This window comes from Pipistrellus kuhlii, unplaced genomic scaffold, assembly GCF_014108245.1.
Source record: "Pipistrellus kuhlii isolate mPipKuh1 unplaced genomic scaffold, mPipKuh1.p scaffold_m20_p_105, whole genome shotgun sequence".
NCBI classification, from domain to species: domain Eukaryota; kingdom Metazoa; phylum Chordata; class Mammalia; order Chiroptera; family Vespertilionidae; genus Pipistrellus; species Pipistrellus kuhlii.
Window position 1 is genome coordinate 478,754 of NW_023425411.1, and position 18,747 is coordinate 497,500.

Below are 18,747 nucleotides of genomic sequence, written 5' to 3' on the forward strand. Positions count from 1 at the left end.
AGACTTGGTCCGGTCTCCTTCACTCCACTGTCCACGCCATGCCACCCCCCTACCTCCCCCCCCATGAAAGCACGAGAGGCCGAGTTCCTGGGAAGAGAAAACAGGGTGGAAGGGCAGCAGCTCAGAGGGCGAGGGTGTGCAGGGGGGCATTCTCCCCACAGCGTGGCCACTTGTACAACCCAGCCCCGGGGGGGTGGGGGGGCGCGACAGCAGCTGTGGGTTTGCAGAACTCCCTGTCTCACAGCACAGTGGGGGGTGTATGTGAGAGAGAGAGACACACACACACACACACACACACGTGACGCCACACAGGCCTATCCCAGAGGCCAGAGGCCAGAGACCAGACGCTGCCAGGCGTTTGCTTTACTGGAGAAAACGCGGGCTCTCAGAGCCGCTGCCCGCAGCCATCACCGGAAGCTCAGCCGGGCTGGGATCACCCTCCGCATTCCCCCGGCTTCTCCTCGGGGAGTCCACTCTCCACGTGGCGGGTGGTGGGCGCCGTGCGGGCGGGGCCTGGGGAAGGGACCGGGGTCAGGGGGAGCCATTGGGTCGGCAGGGCGGACGCCCCACTCGCTCAGCGCAGCCGCCTGACTCAGACACCTTCTCATAACCGTACTTCTTTTCTTCATTCCTCAGAAAAGGCTCCCCGTACTTAGGTTCAGTTTTCTTTCTCCCCAACCCCCAGCCCCAACCCAGCCGTCAGCCGCCCCCCGAGCCTTGGCGTTGGAGGGAGGGAGGGGTGTGTGTGACCCCCTTCTCAGTCCCCCCAAAGCCCAGCCCACGCTGGGTGCGGGCGGCCCCTCACCTGTCGGTTGGCCGCGCTCCCTCTTCCCGCACCGGCCGGCTCTGGAGTCCAGCGACGGAGCATCTCTCAGCTGCCGCACAGGAGCTGCTGTGGCCGGGCCGGCGGCTCCGAGGACCGGGTCCGAGCTGCGGAGCGGGCAGAGCGGGGCGAGGGGAGCTGGTGAGGACCGTGACGCCCCCTTCACCCGGCAGACCCCCAGCCGGGCCTGAGGCGCAGGCGGCTTCCGGCCTGTGACCGCCTCCTCCCATCCCCTCGCACTCTGCACACCTGCGGGAGCTCAGAGGCGCTTCCCCCGGGAGAAGGCGCAGCTTTCAGCAATTCCCCAGCCCCGGGCACCTGGCCCTCAGGAGGGAGCGCCACCGGCCGGGCGAGGGCCAGCCCGAGCTCCAGCCCATCGGCACAGGCGGAGGTCAGGGCACCCCGGCCCGCCCGCACCTCCCCCCAAGCGTGTACCGGCGCTCCCGCTAGCGCTCCTTCTTCCCCGACTTCTCCGCCTCCAGCTGCCGCTCCCGGGCCTCCAGCCTCTTCCTTTGGTAAATCTTGGCTCCGGCAAAAGCCAGGCAGAGAATCAGCGTCTTCGCTGCCAGGATGTACAGCAGCAGTGGCACGTGGTCGAGAACCTGGGGAGCAAGCAGCGTTCTGAGTGTGCGCGGCGTCAGACGCTTCCTGTGGGCGACGCCCGACGCCCGCCCTGCCCCCACGCCGCCGGCATCCAGCCCAGACCGCCCTCCCAGCCGGCCGCCGGGATGCCGGCCGCAGGACCCCGGCTCACAACCGGCCCTGCAATGCCGTGCCCAGGCTGCCCACTCTACATGGCACCGGCTGTTCTGAGCGTCTGCCTCGCCGCCCGTCCCCCTAGATTCTCCAGCTCCGTCCCCACTTCCTCTGGTTCCCACCATGAGCACTGCACAGAAGGCAAAGCAAATACAAAAGGAAGGACACCCTGCACGCCATTCAGTGCAGCTGCACACACACCCGTTCACAATCAGCTGCACACACCCCCGTTCACACGTGGCTGTGCACACACCCGTTCACAATCAGCTGCACACACACCCGTTCACACGTGGCTGTGTACACACCCGTTCACACTCAGCTGCACACACACCTGTTCACACGCGGCTGCGCACACACCCGTTCACACAAAGCTGCACCCACACCTGTTCACACGCGGCTGGTCCCGTCCTCCCTGGCCCGCAGCTCCCCGCCTCCCCCCCCTGCAGCCTCCTGCGGGCCCACCTTACAGACGAGGCCCAGCTGGGCGCTCTCAACCAGCTATTAAAGGACCTTATGCTTCCTCCTTGGAAAAGGTGACCAAAAAGCCCACTTAATCGGGAATTTTTTAAAACGCCGCGGGACGAGGGACAAATGGTTAAAAATTGGGACTGTCCTGCCAAAAGTGGGACATCTGGTCACCTTATCCTTGGAGGAAAAAGCCAGTTTGCTGCCATAACTAAGCCTCCTGTATGTGCTAGGATTTCCAGGCAGCTGAGTCTCACTGCTCCTGGGAAAGCCACTCTCTCCAGTTCTGGAAACCTCTGCCAGCCTGCATCCTGCTGCACCCGAGCCCACGTCCCAGCCACCTCCCAGTCACGCCCCAGCCACGGCCCAGTCCCAGCCCCAGTCACTTCCCAGCTCCAGACACCTCCCAGTCCCAGCCACGGCCCCAGGCCCTGCTCTGGCAGGTATCAGACGGCAGGCAGAGCCAGGAAACCCGCTGAAACGGAACCCCCACAAACAGATGGTGGAAGCGGGTCCGTTTAACTCTCCTCAGAGGTTTCAGGGAGGCAGCAGGAGGCAGATGTTCCAGGAAAGAGGGCAGAGCAGGCAGCCAGGGTCAGGACATCACAGGGCTACAGTCAAGGGCCAGGGCTGCCTGCCTCTGGGCGCTGAGTTTCACGGGTTACCCCCTCCCTTTGATTTCTACAAACCCTCCAGACGTGCAGACGGGGCGGGGGGGAGCGAGGCGGCCACTGTGAACAGGCCTGGCTGGCACAGGGGCGGCCCTGCCCCAAGTCCTGCCCGCCTCGTCTGAGGCTCAGGGTTCTGAGACCGTGGGCCCCTGGCCAGCCCCCGGCCTCCTGAAGCCCCCAGTCCCACAGCCCGGAAGCCGGGAAGCAGGGTCTGTACTCCCCCAGACCCAGATCCCCTTGAAACAGAAACCAGGGATGTTCCGAACAAGGAGTATAACTGAGAAAATACAAGCTCATAAGTTTAAAAGACACACATCACATCTACATGAAAAAATACTACAAATTGTCATAGCACCCCTGGATGGTATGACGATGTATGATTTCTATTTGACTTCCTACTTTTGGAAGTGCCCACAATCACATACATTCCAGTGGCCGTCCCGTGACCACCCCCAGCGAACCCCGCCTGCGTCAGGATTCCACAGCACACGTGGCACACATGTGACACACACATGACACACGCTTCTCCCACGGCCGCCCAGCTAGCCGGCGCCTCTGCGCTGCCCATGAACCCCTGCTCCCAGCACCGACCCAGGCCCCCTGGGCTCCGGCGTGTTTGCTCGCCAGCCAGAGGCAGCGGCGCCTGATGGCACGGTGGGCGACCGACTTCCACACGACACGGGTGGTGTGACCGACAGGAGACGGTGCCCCTGGAACCCGGGACCCCCCCCCCCCCCCCCCCCCCCCCCGCATCTCCCAGTCCCCGCTGGAGCAGGAGACCCACTGGGTGGCAGCACAAGGGAGAGATGAGGGCGGGAGAGTGTGCGGTCGGGGACGGTTTCGTACGGAGCTGCTCCCTGAGAGCGCAATCCGCCGTGAAGGAAGCGCACGGGTGGTGTGACCGACGGGAGACGTGGCTGACTGAAGGTTTTCCAAGACATGGGGCGGATCTGGGCCGGGCGGGGCCCACCAAGGAGGCCCACCCCCTTCGGCACCTGTCGAGCCAGCGCACACCGCGCGCGTGTTAACTGAGAGCCAGATGTTAACCATTTTAACTTAGAGCCAACTGTGAACTGTCATCGTGATTCCTGCCCGAGCCGCCGTCTTCTCACCCTGGAGTTCTGCCGTCGGGAGAGAGAAAAAGCCCCAAGCCCTCGTGCTCACCTGCCAGTTCATGCTGGCCCAGCTGTGGCGGCACTCCTGGGCAGCACAGAGCCGGGCGACCGTCACTTCTGGCTGGCGCAGGCCCGGCCGGCACGCGAGGAGGAGCGGGCGCTCAGGCTGCTGGGCTGGAGGGGAGAGAGGAACAGGTCAGCGGGGCACCCAGGGCCCAGCACCTCGGGGAGAGTCTCTGATGGAGAGAGAGGCACACGATGAGCACAGAGTGCTCCGCAGGGCGGAGGCCGTGTCCCCAGCGAGCTGAGGGGAGCCCAGGGGCGGGGAGCAGTGACCTGGGTCAGAGCCGGGACCGGTGCGGCTTGTTGGGCAGAAGATCTGGCTGATCTGCCAGGAACTGGAGCACAGCCGCCAGCAGGGGGCCCTCCTGCTCCGACGGGGACGGTGCTCCCGCTCCGCTCACCAGGGACTCACCAGGGACGTGAACGCCCAGGTCCAAACTCGGCTCCTCCACCCACTCCTGCCCGGAACCCCAGCTGCTCGTGGGGGAGAGGCTTTGAGAGTTAATGAAGCGGATCTGGGTTGTTAAAGATTACCTGGAGGGACGGGAGTACATGACATGGGTAACGTGGTCTAAGAAAGCCGTCCTACGGTGAGGGGCCCCGGGGCAGGGGGGCAGGACATGACAGGGGAGCACAGGGTGGCTCTGAGGCCTCGCTGTCACTATTGTGAGCCGGTGACACATACCAAAGAGCCAGAAGACTTGCGCTCGGGATGTAGACACTACACACTTGGGCGACTTCCCTCCTGGGGCCTCGGTCCCATCTGCAAAGGAAGACAGGGTGTCAGCTGGCTGGGCCCAGGGCCCTCCGGCTGCTGGAACGTGGAGACGTACAGCTCCGCGCAGCGGTGCCCGGCCCACGGCAGTGACGTCTCACTCAGTCTTCACACCAGTCCTCGAGGGGAGTTCACGTCTACAGAGACCGAGGCAGAGTTTATGAAACCCGTCCAGGGTCACATGCAGGAGGACTGGGATTCAACCCTCAGTCTGGCCCCACAGTCTTACCCTGATGTAGGCAGAGAGCTCTGCACCCAAAACCACACATTTGCTTTTCTTAAATAGACTCTCAACAAAAACAAAGAGCGACAGCAGAGGGTCTCACAGGCCTTCAGAATGGAGACACTACAAACCTCAGAGAAGATGTTTCACAGAAAACTTTCTCACGTACAAAAGCATCCTATGTAATAAAAGGCCAATATGCAAATAAGCCAAACAGTAGGTTGCTATGGTGCGCACTGACCACCAGGGGGCAGATGTTCAACGCAGGAGCTGCCCCCTGGTGGTCAGTGGGGAGCGCTGCTCAGCCAGAAGCCGGGCTCATGGCTGGTGAGCACAGCGGAGGTGGTGGAGCCTCTGCAGCAGCACTGAGGACGCTTTGGGGATGTCTGACGGACAGTTTAGGCCCACCCTGAGGGCTCCCCGAGTGCAAGAGGGCACAGGCCGGGCTGAAGGACCCCTGACCCCTAAGTGCACAAAGTTTGGGCACCAGGCCTCCAGTCTAAATCTAAAAAGCTCAGCCCCGGCCAGTGTGACTTGGTTGGGTGTTGTATTATACACTGGTCCGGGCACAATCCTGGGTTTCTGTCAATCCCCGGGGGAAGGGGCATGTAGGAGGCAGCCGATGGGTGTTTCTCTCTCACACCCTTCCTCTCTCTAAAAATTCCGAACCTCAACTATTCAAGGTCACAGAATCTTGAAAACAAGCTGGGAGCTGGCACAGGAAAGCCAAGTTTGACTTTTTCAAAGTCAGATAAGCCAACGCTAGGAATTTACACCATCATCGGTTTCCCTGTGATGAAGGTGCGCTGACCTTCGCGGTGAATGGCCTGTTTGTCTTTAAGTGGCAGCAGGTTCTGATCTGCGCTCAAGTGTGGCCAGTTTCCACTTGGCGTAATCGCCAGTGATCGCGGGGATTAGCCGTGTTGTGAAAATAAACTATTTAAGGCTGGGTACACCGTGCTTGTACCACTCCTCTGAGCTGTGTACAAACATAGCAGGCGAGTCGGGCCGTTCCCCATTACCTACCTTGATTCCCAAGGTCAAGGACAACAAACAGGTCCAAAATATTCATAATTATAAATATATTTATAATTATAAAGAACACCCTGTTGTCTGGCAAATACCAGGCCTCCCACACAACAGGCCATTGGCTCTGCGACTTTAAGCGAAATGACAGCAGTGGAACCCATTTCACAGGAGGCTAAGTGACGTAAACAAGAGTTAAGTTCCTACATCTCATCAAGTTGTAACGAAACAACACTCCACAAAGGACCAGTGTTCCTGGAAGATCCGGGGCACTAGTGCGCTTCCTGGTGGTGTGGCCTCCGCCCACCTGCCCCTCAGCCTCGCCTCCCTCACCTGTAAATCCTCCTCGGACACCGGATTAGAACCCGCGCTCCACCGGCCCCGGAAGTACTACACCAGTGTACACGATGGTTAGATAAACGCCGCTCCTCGGCTCACGGCCAGGCCACGCTGCAGGCCACACACAAGGGCCGTCCTGGGAGGAATGCAGCCACACAAGACCGCCGCCTGGCACAGAGACCACGCAAGCACCAGGAGAGCCGGCGTCCGGACTCTATTCCCCGTGGCACCCAAGGCTGGGCACGTGACCTGGGGCAGGTTGAGAACATCTTTGGGCCAAAGTATCCTCATTTTAAAAGTCAGAATCCAGCCCTAACTGATGTGGCTCAGTGGATAGAGCGTCAACTTGCAGACTGAAGGTCCCAGGTTCGATTCCGGTCAAGAGCATGTACCCTGGTTGTGCACACATCCCCAGTGAGGTGTGTGCAGGAGGCAGCTGATTGGTGTTTCTCTTTCATTGATGTTTCTAACTCTCTATTCCTCTCCCTTCCTCTCTGTAAAAAATCAATAAAATACATTTTTTAAAACATCAGAATGCAGCTCTAGCCGGTTTGGCTCAGTGGATAGAGCATCGCCTGCAGACAGAAGGGTCCTGGGTTTGAGTCCAGTCAAGGGCACATGCCCAGGTTGTGGATTCGATTCCCAGTAGAGGGCGTACAAGAGGCAGAGCGATAATTCTCTCATCATTGATGTTTCCATCTCTCTCTCTCTCTCTCTCTCTCTCTCTCTCTCTCTCAATGAATAAAAATATATTTTCTAAAAAACAAAACAAAAAACAGAATCCAAAGAACATCTGGAATTCGGGAGCCACCGTTCTTGCTGACATCCCGGAGTCAGACAGTAAAAATATACTGGCATCGGCCTCGACGTCATGCCTGAGGGATATGCCCCTTGCTCTTCAGGAGAGAAACACAGAAAGCCCACCTGCACACAGTGCTGGGGTGCGGTGAGGGCGGGAGGAGAGGCAGATCAGAGTGGCTCCTCTCACCCCCTGCCTCCATCCACACTGCGGGGGGCGGGGGGGGGGGGGGGGGGGGAAGGGGGGTGCCCCATCTCCCTCAGTGACATGATCCCCCTCTGCAGGCCTCAGCAGGACTTAAGCGATGAAAGCCGAAGAGGCCAAAAATACCCGGGCCTGTGCTCTGCTCCTATAAACACCTGGTGCGAAATTAGACACGAGGCAGCTGTCTTCCGCAAACACTGAGCCGGGACAGCTCTGAGGCTGAAGCCAGCCTAAGCGGTGTGGGCACTTTAACCCCAGGAACTATTCAGTCCGAGCTTAAAACTGAAAAATAGCCCTAACCAGTGTGGCTCAATGGATAGAGCATTGGCGCGGGGTCCCTGGTTCCATCCTGTCTACATCCCCAGTGGGGGGCGTGCAGGAGGCAGCTGAGGGATGGATTCTCTCATCGATGTCTCTCCCTCTCCCTCTCCCTTCCTCTCTCTCTAAAAAAAAACAAAATCAATAACAGTATTTTAACAAATAATGGCTTTGAGATAAATAGTTCTATTTCCTTTACTGCAAAAATATACTTTTTCTTTTGCCAGATTTCTCGATAAACAGAACAGCTGCTCGCTGCCTTCGGTTAGGCCACTGGAAGCAACATGGACACGCACTGTCCGCCATGGACGCCTTCTCGGCACCCCTGGAACTCCCGGGCGGTCCCCGCTCTTGGGGTCTGAACTCTGGCCGGCTGTGTCCTTGGTCCCAACTCCCCGAAGCTGCCCCCTCCCAGGCCCCCTCCACGCAGCCCCTCACCCTCTCACCTGGAGGAGGTGTGTCCCTTGGCCGACCTGGGTGAGCCGGGTCCCCTGGCCAGAGGCCTGGGCCTCAGCTCCTCGGCCACCGGCCAGGGTCCTCTCCGACCCCAAACTTAGGGGGCAACACCTGCCCCCTCACACCCCGACCCTCCCACTGAACTGGGTTCCGGATATTCACTGTCCCCAAGCCCCCGACACCAACACCAACACCCTCCGGCCAGCACCAACCCCGGACCCCGGACCCCGGACCCCCCGGGCCACGGGCCAGCCTGCACCCGCGCCCCGGACAGGCGGGCGGGTGAGGGCCATGCCCCTCCGGTCCCCGATAGGCGGGCATCCTGGAGAAAGCGCCAACGCGGGGTCTGCCGCGGACACCCCAAGCCCCAAAGGGCCCTCGGACTTCCGGTCAGGACCGCTTACTGAGAGGCCATGACTTACAGCTGAGGTTGCGGAGCCGCTGCGCCCCGTGAGCTTGCAAACCAGGACTGCCACATGCGGCGCGGGAAAACTACACGTCCCGAAATGCACCGCTCCGCGCCGGCGCAGTGGGTCTGGGCCGCCTTCCTGGGCGCACCGCACTGCGCCTGCGCAGGGGGCCCGGGCCGGATACTGCCCCGGACCGTTTCCGGTTCCGCACTTCCCGGAGCCCGGGGCGGACGGAGGCCGGAGGGCAGGGCGTCCCGGGGCCCCTACACCCCAGCTGCGCCGCAATCCTTGGTGCTTCTGACAGCGGACCCCGGGCTCCCCGGAAGTTCCCAACCCGGCTTTCACCTTCGCCACAAAGTGCGCGGCTTCCTTGGGGACGGCGCGGTGCCCCGGGCTGGGTCCCGGTCCCCGCGTGCAGAGCGGGAGCGCGCACCCGGACCGGAACCAGCGTGACGCAGGGGGGCGGGGCCGGGCAGAGCTAGGTACCGGTAGGAGCCAGGTGCCCCGCCCCCGCCCCGCCGTGGCGCTGTGTGTGCAGAAGCGCGGGTGTCAGGGGTGCCCGGGTGGGGCGGCCCGGGCCAGGGGTTCGTGCATCCACCCCAGTTGCCCAGGAGGAAGTAACGGAATTGCTCTGCTCTGCCCGCGGGGCGCAGTGGTTAGGGCATTGTCCCCTGTGTCACAGAGAGGTCGCTGCTTCTGTGCCCGGTCAGGCACCTGCCCGGGTTGTGGGCTCGATATCCAGTGTGGGGTGTGCAGAAGGCAGCCGGTCCATGATTTTCTGTCATCATGGATGTTTCCATCTCTCCCTCTCCCTTTCTCTCTGAAATCAAAAGTATATTAAAAAGACAACACAAGCGGAAACCGGTGTGGCTCAGCGGTAGAGCGTAGGTCTGCGGACTGAAAGGTCCCAGGTTCGATTCCGGTCAGGGGCATGTACGTTGGTTGCGGGCACATCCCCGGTAGGGGGTGTGCAAGAGGCAGCTAGTCGATGTTTCTCATCGACGTTTCTATTGTAGCTCTCTATCTCTCTCCCTTCCTCTCTGCGAAAAATCAATAAAATATATATATTTTTTTAAAAAATAAATAAAATAAAAAGACAACACAAAAACAAAACAAGAACTGTCCGATGTAGCTGCTAACTCTGGCTGAGGCAGTTTTTATTTGTGTCATCTATTTATTGCCATAGGAAGCTGGGAGGGGAGCGGCGAGGGACAGGCAGGGACAGGGGTCAGCCACAGGTCACATCCCAGCGTTCTCAGAAGGGCAGGATGGAGCCCGGGCCTCTGTCTCCTGAGCTAAGGCTCCTGCCTCTGGAACAAAACCGCAGCTCGTTACCAGGAATCCATGCCTTGATGATATCTCCCTCCAAAGAGATTCTGGTGGAATAAACACACCGACAAGCAACGGAAGGGGAAGGGGCTCCTGTTTGGATTTTCGTCTCCGGCCCTGACACGGGAGGCCCTGCTTGCCCTGCCTTGTGGGTAGGGGTCTGGGGGAAGCAGGGAGCTCCAGGGAGTACAGCCCAAGCATCTGCCTCCCCAGCTCCTGAGGGTGGACTGTGGCCTGCCTTAGGCCCGCCCCGGCCCTGCTCTAGCCCCGCCCACTCTGAGGGTCTCTGCCGTGACCTTGCCAATTATCATGACCTTCAGGGGTCTGATTGCCGCCCTGCTGGGGGCCTCCTCTCAGGGAGTCTGGGTCCCCTCTGTTCTGCAGAGGTCGGGCCCGCGACCTGAGTGGACAGATGGCAAATGCCGCTTATGAGAGGACTGAGTGAAGGCCCCAATCCTTCATCTACGCGGGAAACTGTGGGACACGCGTGTGATGATCGGGCCTCCGGACCTCCCGCTCTGTGACGGTAGGCAGTGGCTGTTCCGACACTCTGACCCCTTTGTCTTTGCAAACGTAGTAAAGACGGCCCCTGGAAGGAGAGGAAGCGGAAACGATTCTTGAAGCCCAGGGCCTTTATTGCTTCTGCCATGCTAACGGGGGTGTAGGGGGCTCGCTGTCTGCAGGACAGTGAATGGCAGGGAGAGGGTGTGCGCTGGGGGAGGGGTGGGGGGCCTCGGAAGAGTCTCCCGCCGTGGGGGCTGGCCTCCGTGAATGCCTGCTCCGTCATCAGACCCGAGCCAGTTCAGTGCCAGGAACAGCAATGTGTCACACCCAGATTCCGTGATCCCCAGAGACCACCAGGGAGCCGAGTCTGATGCAAGAGCATAAGAGTCTTTTTATTCCAGGCTAGCCCGGCTCACCCCCTACACACTGACACAGCGGCAAGGTGGAGGAGAGAGCGAGCTTCAACAGATCAAAGGGTTTTCTAGGGGTCTGGGGAGGGGTGGTGGTGTCACTGCTTTGGCTGACCCCGATTGGTTGGGTGAGGGCTAGGGTCAGGCGTCTTCAAACTACGGCCCGCGGGCCACATGCGCGGCCCGCAGAGGAGTCTGATCCGGCCCGCCAGGTTTTTTGGGCAGTGAGCACAGCCGAGGTGTTACAGTAGGAATTAGTAGTTCATATAGTCCGGCCCTCCAGCTCTCTGAGGGACCGTGATCTGGCCGCCACTTTAAAAAGTTTGAGGACCCCTGATTACACCCTGCCCACTCAAATGCACCTGCAGTAAGCCCATGGCTCCGCCCTCTTCATCAGGACACGCGCTAGGAGTGAGTCAGAGCTCCCGTCAGCCCAGTGACAAGTGACAGCTTCCCAACCTCACCTGGGTCCCACGTCCTGCTGGTCGGTGAATTAGCCGCCCACAGGACCACGTGTCCTGAGGAGGAACATGGCGCTTTCTGAACCTCTCCTTTCTACCCCCTCCTCCCCCCACGCTATCTGCAGGCGCCTGGCCCCCATCGGCTCTGCTTTCACCACTGACCTCGAAGGTGACAGTGCCGACAGGGGCCCCACAGCTCAGCACTCCCAGGAGCAGCCAGCCCCTCCGCGGACACAGCCGCCTGCCCCAGGGACCCGCACGCCGTCTCCGTGCAGCGTGCCCGCAGACAGCGAGCGGCGCGCGTCTTCCGAGCGGAGAGTTCGGTGCTCCAGGGCGCGGGCGTCCGAGGTCGGCTCCCTGCCTGTCTTGCTGGTCAAGGAGACTTTTTTTTGTTTGTTTTGCTAATCCTCACCTGAGGGTATTTTCCCGTTGATTTTAGAGAGAGTGGAAAGGAGAGGGAGAGACAACCATGTGAGAGAAACACATCAACTGGCTGCCTCTTGCACGCGCCCTGACCAGGGCGTGGGACGGGGAGGAGCCTGCGACCCAGGTATGTGCCCTTGACAGGAGTGAGCCCGGGACCCTGCGGTCCGCAGGCCGGGCTCTGCCCACCGGGCCACGCCGGCCGGGCTCACGGGGACGCTCCGGACCCCGTGGCACCCAGGTTCTGGTGGACGGTGGCCCGGGCCTCCTCCAGGCTCAGGATCTGGCTCTTGTACTTGTGCTTCCAGTCGTCCACGATGTACTCGTGGTAGGGGTCGTTGGCGTGCTCCTGCCGCTTGGACTTGACGGTGCTCACCAGGATGGCCACCACGATGAAGGAGAACATGCCGATCATCACCAGGAGGTACAGGATGACGTAGTAGAAGTTCTCGGCGTTCACCCGGGCCTGCAGGGCGTCCTGCTGGGTGGTCGTGTTCCGGCGCCAGGCGTCCATGTACCCCGCGAGGACCCTCCGGAGGGCATCCTCCAGGGTCTGCGTCAGGTTGGCCAGGGCGGGCATGCTGATCCTGCGGAAGCCAACGGGGAGACGGCGGACGGTTAGAAGGGGTCCTTTCCTCTCGAGGCTGCGGCAGGGATGGCCGGAGGGCCACGCCAGGGGGAGCGGTATGACCCCTCCCTCACCTGGCTGGCGATGGGCCGAGGGCACATTCGGTTGTTCTTTAAGATTTTCATTTGCATCTGCCGCAGGCATGATATTTGACAAAAGGGTAATGGGGTGCCGGAAGCCAGTTCCAGCATGTCATAACTGCAAGGGTTTCATCGAAAGGTGGATGGAACTTGGGGAGTGAACAAGGGCTGATCACATATGTTATCACCTGTTGGGAATGGCTGAAGGCATTTCCCCAAACCTGAAAAGGATGATTGTTTGCTGCCAGACAGCTCAGGGCTTCTCAATCTACATGTTACTGCCTCCTCCTGGCCAAACACCTGAACAGCTAAAGGCAATTCCCCAATCTGACACTGCTTCTGTACGGAACCCTACCCTTTGACGTGTATGTCTCCACCTTGCCTTAGCACAAATTGTGTTAATAAAAAGCAAGGAGACAAGGAGAACTTGGGTTTCTTTAGTCAGGCTCCTCTGGCCTCCCAAATGCCTTCCAAAATTATGTTTAGTCTCTGAACTCTTATTTAATTTACACACAGCTCCTTGTCCAGATTACAGAACCTTTCTAGATGCTGGATCAAGACCCACTGGCATTAAAGGACGCCCAATGTCTGGCATTAATGCAGGGATAACACTGTATAATACATAGTATGATCCCAATGTGTATATATGTCCAGAGCCCTGGCTGGCGTGGCTGGATTGGTTGGAGCGTTTTCCCATACACCAGAAGGTGGCAGGTTTGACTCCCAGTCAAGGCACACACCTAGGTTTTGGGTTCCATCCTCAGGCGGGCTGTGTGCAGGAGGCAGCTGTTCAGTGTTTCTCTTTCTCCCTCCCCTCCCTCTCTTTGAGATCAATAAAAACAAACAAACAAATCCGTATGTAAATGGAATATACATGCATGGGGAAATGGGAAAAGACTAGAAATAAATAGTTTGAAATGTTCATAGTGAGTGGTACACTTAACACTGCTTTTCTTCTTTATATTTTTCTCGTGTTTCCAGTGTTCACCAATATTCTTGGTGAAGAGGAATATTGGTGAACACTGTTAACCTCACAGTAGTTAGCACAATGCCTTGTTCGTAACATCCACGAGCCTCAGCTGCTACCTCGATGGCCCGGTGCCCAGTGCTCAGAGGATTATGGGATGGAAGGCTGCGAAGGGACAGCGACAGGGTTTGGAGTTCGCGTCAGACCCTATGACCAGGCAGCACCTTCCCAAGTGCAGCAAAGAGGTGACTAGTTCATCCGCGTCTGAAAGGCACGTTCAGGTAAGGATGCAAAGCAACAGCCTGAGACGCCATCATCTCCTCCGGCTGCTCTCCGCCTCACTGCCCACCCCGCCCAGCCACCGGCATCGCCCTGGTGACGCCATTCCACACCACACAGCCTCCTGCGCAGCCCCTCGGCCCATTGCCCTCTCCGCCTGCACGCCAGTCCCTGTCTCCTTTTGCTTGCTTGTTTTTGTTTTGTGAATCCTCACCCGAGGATGTTTTCCATTGATTTGAAGGGAGAGTGGGAGAGAGAGGGAGAGGCGGAGAGAAACATCGATGTGAGAGCAGCACATGGATTGGTTGCTTCCTGCACCCGCCCGACCAGGGCCTGGCCAGGGAGGAGCCTGTGCCGAGCAGGGGTGCAGGTCCTCTCAGGCCATAAGAACCCTGACGACCAGCAGGGGTCTGCCCAGCGCCCTCTGAGGGTGGCGAGTGACCGTGCCTCTGCTGTGTCCGGTGCAATGCACCAGAAACCACGGCAACAGTGACGCATGATGGACTGGCAGGTTGGGGAGGAGACAGGGCAGGAGAAGGGTGTGCAGGTCCCTCAAAAAGGGAAACCATTCATTTTATTTCTCCTGAACAGAGTACATAGGCGCACACGAAGCTCTCCCTTCAGTTCCAGGGGCTCCCGGGCCCCCCAAAGCCCTCAGTGTGGACGCCCCAGAGGGTCCAACGTGGGGGCGTGGCAGCACTCACCGCCCGCCGGGGCCCTGCTCACTCGTCAGCTCTCGCAGGGACACCCAGAGGTGCTTTCCGAGAAGACCTACCCGCAGGGAAAGGCTTGGGAGTCAGAACACTGAGCACCGGGGTGTCTGGGCCACGGCCCAGGAAGGAGCCAGCTCAGCGTGCAAGGCCGGTGCCCCGATGGACACGCAGAAACACGTGAGCAGAGTTCCGGTTCCGACACCCACGCAGCTCTGTGCCCGGGGCGCCCGCCGCGTTTGGAATGCGTTCTTCCCCATAGGTGCTGACGTAAGCCATTGTTTACCTCCTGTTAAAAACCCTGTGAAGCTGCCTCTGTTACAGGTTCAAATGGCCGGAATTGGCAATTTCACAGGGTTCCTACAAGTCTAGGTGGGCCTATATATCTCAGGTGTTTTTACTAAGGATTTCTTGCTCCAGCAATAATCTCAAAAACACCATGATGGTCCAGCCGGGGGGCTCAGTGGCTGAGTGTTGACCCATGAACTGGGAGGTCACAGTCAGATTCCTGGTCAGGGCACAGGCCCGGGTTGTGGGCTCAGTCCCCAGTAGGGGGTGTGCAGGAGGCAGCCGGTCCATGATTCTCATCATGGATGTTTCTCTCTCTCCCTCTCCCTTCCTTTCTGAAATCAATAAAAACATACTTAAAACTCACCTCGATGGGCCTTGGAGATGACGGGGCACGTGCAGGAGGCAACCAATCAATGTGTTTCTCTCACATCGATTTTCTCTCTCTCTTCCCCCTCCCACTCTCTCTAAAAATCAGAGGTAAAGCATCCTCGGATGGGGATTAAAAAGAAAAAACTTACTAAATGAAATTTCTGAGTAAACAAGGAAAACACTGCCAACGAGAGGAGAGAGAGAGGAATTCTTAAAAATCATTCTCTTTGTGATTTTCTGGCAGAGGAAAGAGCATTGCCACATAATTCCTCCAATGAAATGATGATGGAGCGTTTGCGAGGGATGCGTACTTACCCACAGGCACCGCGCGGAACCCTGGCTCCCGGCCGGCCCCGGCCGCCTGTCCCGCCGTGGCTGGCGAGCCCTGAGCTGGTGGGGAGCCCTCAGCCGCGAGCACCCTCAGCCGCGAGCACCCTCAGCGCCCTTGCCAAGTGCAGCCGCAGCTCCGGGCTCTTATGAGCCCGACGTTTAATCTAATCTGTGTGAAAGTCAAACACGGCCGCTGGGACGCACCGCGGTGCCGGGGCTGTGCCGAGTGGCTGTTGGCATTGCGCAGAAGTGCCAGGTTCCCTCCTGGCCCTGTGACCAGCTCAGCCTGGCACAGGGGCACCCCCCCCCCCAGCACACTCCCCTGGCAGCTGGTGAGGTGAGCGCCCCAGAGCACTCAGATGGCCGTGCTGACCCTGGGGGGGGGTGGGGGTGGCCAGGAGGCCGGAAGGATTGGCGGTGGGCGCCCCCTCCCCTCCACTCCCCTAAGCCAGATGCTGCTGAGGTGCTCCTCCTGGACAACGCCGAAGACTCTGACCACACGGCCATCCTTTAGCGTGGCAGCGGGCCACAGCAAGGCGCTGGGGAGGGGTGGGCCGTCCCGCCGAGCACACGGAGACGGGAAGAGCGAGCAGACCAGCTCCTGAAGCCCTCTCCGTCCTGCGCGGGGCCGTGCCCTCGGCAGCGGAGGCCGGACCAGAGCCGCCCTCGCCCGGGGGCACCGGCTTCTCCGTGGCGCCATGTGTCAGTGGCCGTGGCCGCCGAGGCACAGAGGGGCCGGGAGGCTGGGCTGTGGAGGAAGAGGCAGGATTGGGGCTGATCCCAAAGGGGCTGCGGGGCCCCCCCAGCGAAGTCCCCGAGGTCCAGCCCGCTGCTCCGTGTCGAGCTGGTGAAGGGAACTTGGCCCAACAACAGATCTCCTCACCAGACGCCTCTGACCTGGGGAGGGTGCCCCGGGAGGAGGGGGGCGAGGGCGCCATGGCCCCCACATTGTAAGAGTTGATGGGCTGCGCGCCAGGCAAACACCTGCCACGGTCCCTCTGCCCCAGCTTCCCGGCACCGCCCTCCTGGGGATCGCCTTCAGAAACCAGAGAGGGCCGCCCACCAGGAGGGAGGGTCTGATGGTCTCAGGCTGCCAGGGCCACGCACAGGGCCGGGGCCCCGGGGAGACTGCGCCACCTGCTGGCGGGAGCGGGAACAGAGCCCATCGCCTCCCTCCGAAGCAGCGGCTGCTGAACTTGAGGTCTAGGTTCCTCGTGGCATCGGCTCTAAAGTAAAGACACGGCGTGTTGCCCGCGGCGCGGTCGCTCGCTCCCCACCAAAGAGGACAGCGTCCCTCCAGACCCGCTGCATCCTCTCGCCTGTCTTTTCTGCATCCTTCCCCGCCCGCTCAGGCTCACCCCTGGCCGTGCTGGCGCCGCACAGAAGGCCCTGGGGCTGAGGAGGCCACGGCCGTGCCAGCCCCCAAAGCATGCCGCGCCCACGTTCCCTCAGAGTCCGAGGCAGCCCGCACAGAGTCCTCCGCGCACAGGGACGGGCCCGGGAGCCGCGCCTGCACTTGGACTTGAAATTGGACTGAATCAGCGGGTGACCAGCGCCCACAAGCCCGCACCCCCTCCCCCAGAAGACTGGCGAGGCCGCTGAGGGCACAGGAGCCCCGGGACAGTGATGGCCGAGAGCACGGCCCGGCCTCCGCCTCCCGCCGGCCTGCGGGGAGTCAGCGCACGGGGTGTCTACTGACCGGCCCCGCAGGCGACCCCGCACCCCTCCGCCCGCCCAGCGCTGTTCCGTCCGCTCAGGGCCACTCAGAGCTCTTACCCAGAGCGGGTGTGGTGTGTGTGTGAGTGTGAGAGTGTGTGTGTGAGTGTGTGTGTGAGTGTGTGTGTGAGTGTGTGTGTGTGAGTGTGTGTGTGTGAGAGTGTGTCTGTGAGTGTGTGTGTGAGTGTGTGTGTGAGTGTGTGTGTGTGAGTGTGTGTGTGTGTGTGTGTGAGAGTGTGTGTTTGTGAGTGTCTGTGTGTGTGAGAGTGTGTGTGTGTGAGTGTGTGAGAGTTGTGTGTGTGTTGATTGTGGTGGTGAGGTGTGTGTGGTGTGGTGTGGTCTGTGAGAGTGTGTGTGTTGTGTGTGAGTGTGTGTGTGGTGTGATTGTGTGTGTGTTGTGAGAGTGTGATGTGTGTGTGTGAGTGTGTGTGTGTGTGAGAGAGTGGTGTGGTGTGGAGTGTGTGTGATGAGTGGTGTGTGTGGGTGTGAGTGTGTGTGTGTGTGTGTGTGAGAGTGTGTGTGGGAGTGTGTGTGTGTGTGTGTGTGTGTGAGCGTGTGTGTGTGAGAGTGTGTGGTGTGTGTGTGAGAGTGTGTGTGTGTGAGAGTGTGTGTTTGTGTGTGTGAGAGTGTGTGTGTGTGTGAGAGTGTGTGTGTGAGAGTGTGTGTGTGAGTGTGTGTGTGAGAGTGTGTGTGTGAGAGTGTGTGTGTGTGTGCTGAGATGTGTGTGTGTGAGAGTGTGTGTATGTGTGTGAGAGTGTGGTGTGTGTGTGAGAGTGTGTGTGTGGTGTGTGTGTGTGGTGTGTGTGTGGTGTGACGCGTGGGTGTGTGTGTGTGTGTGGTGCAGCGTGTGTGTGTGTGGTGCAGACGTGTGGGTGATGTGTGTGGTGTGTCGAAGTGTGTGTGTGTGTGAGCGTGTGTGTGTGTGGTTGTGTGCGCGGTGTGTGTGTGTGTGTGTGTGCTTAGTTGGAGAGTTTGTGTGTGTGTGCGTGTGTGGTGTGTGTGGTGTGTGCGCCGTGTGTGTGTGTTTGCGCGTGTGTGTGTGTGACGACGTGGGTGTGTGTGTGGTGTGCGCGCGTGTGTGTGTGTGCGTGTGTGTGTGTGGTCTGTAGTGCAGAGTGTGTGTGTGTGTGTGGTTGTGCGCGGTGTGTGTGTGTTGCTGTGTGTGTGGTGTGCGTGTGTGTGTGTGTGTGTGCGCGGTGTGTGTGTAGGTGTGTGACGCGTGTGTGTGTGTTTGTGTGCAGCGTTGTGGGTGTGTTTGGTGGTGCGTGATGTGTGTGTGTGCGCAGTAGGTGTGTGTGTGTGAGCGTGTGCGTGTGTGTTGCGTAGTGTGTGATTGTGCCAGTGGTGATTGTGGAGTGTGTGTGTGTTGTGTGCGTTGTGTGTGGTGTGTGAGGTGTGTGTGTGTGTGTGCGCGTTGTGTGTGTGTGTAGCGCGCGTGTGGTGTGTGTGAGTAGTGTGTGTGTGTGTGGTGTGTGCGCGCGCGTGTGTGTGGGTGTGTGTGTGAGCGTGTGTGTGTGTGTGTGTGCGTGTGTGTGTGTGCGAGTGTGTGTGTGTGTGTGTGCGCAGTGTGTGTCTGTGCGAGTGTGTGGGTGTGCGCGTGTGGTGTGCGTGTGTGTCTGTGTGTGTCTGCGGTGTGTGTGTTGTGTGCGTGTGTGTGTGTGTGTGTCTGTGCGTGTGATGTGTGTGCGTGTGTGGTGTGTGGTGTGTGTGTGTGTCTGTGTCTGTGCGAGTGTGTGGTGTGTGTCTGTGCGTGTGTGTGTGTGTGTGTGCGTGTGTGTGTGTGTGGTGTGAGAGCGCGTGTGTGTGT

The 18,747-nt window shown here is 59.8% G+C and overlaps 2 protein-coding genes across 2 annotated transcripts; both read right to left on the minus strand.

The window, feature by feature from the left end:
* Window positions 1-386: 386 nt before the first annotated feature.
* Window positions 387-4,650, minus strand: SMIM11 (small integral membrane protein 11). Its single transcript, XM_036430269.2, has 5 exons — window positions 4,579-4,650; window positions 3,880-4,004; window positions 1,259-1,425; window positions 806-930; window positions 387-513 (listed from the first exon to the last, which is right to left on the minus strand). The coding sequence occupies exons 2-3, from the start codon at window positions 3,889-3,891 to the stop codon at window positions 1,270-1,272; spliced, it is 168 nt and encodes a 55-aa protein (XP_036286162.1). The 5' UTR covers window positions 3,892-4,004; window positions 4,579-4,650; the 3' UTR covers window positions 387-513; window positions 806-930; window positions 1,259-1,269.
* A 7,128-nt stretch (window positions 4,651-11,778) lies between these two features.
* KCNE2 (potassium voltage-gated channel subfamily E regulatory subunit 2) lies at window positions 11,779-12,150 on the minus strand. Its single transcript, XM_036430261.2, has one exon. It carries the CDS (start codon window positions 12,148-12,150, stop codon window positions 11,779-11,781), a length of 372 nt encoding a protein of 123 aa, XP_036286154.1.
* Window positions 12,151-18,747: the final 6,597 nt, after the last annotated feature.

Coding starts and splice junctions, on each gene's coding strand:
- KCNE2 (XM_036430261.2), bottom strand. CDS start 12,150: ATGCCCGCCCTGGCCAACCTGACGCAGACCCTGGAGGATGCCCTCCGG.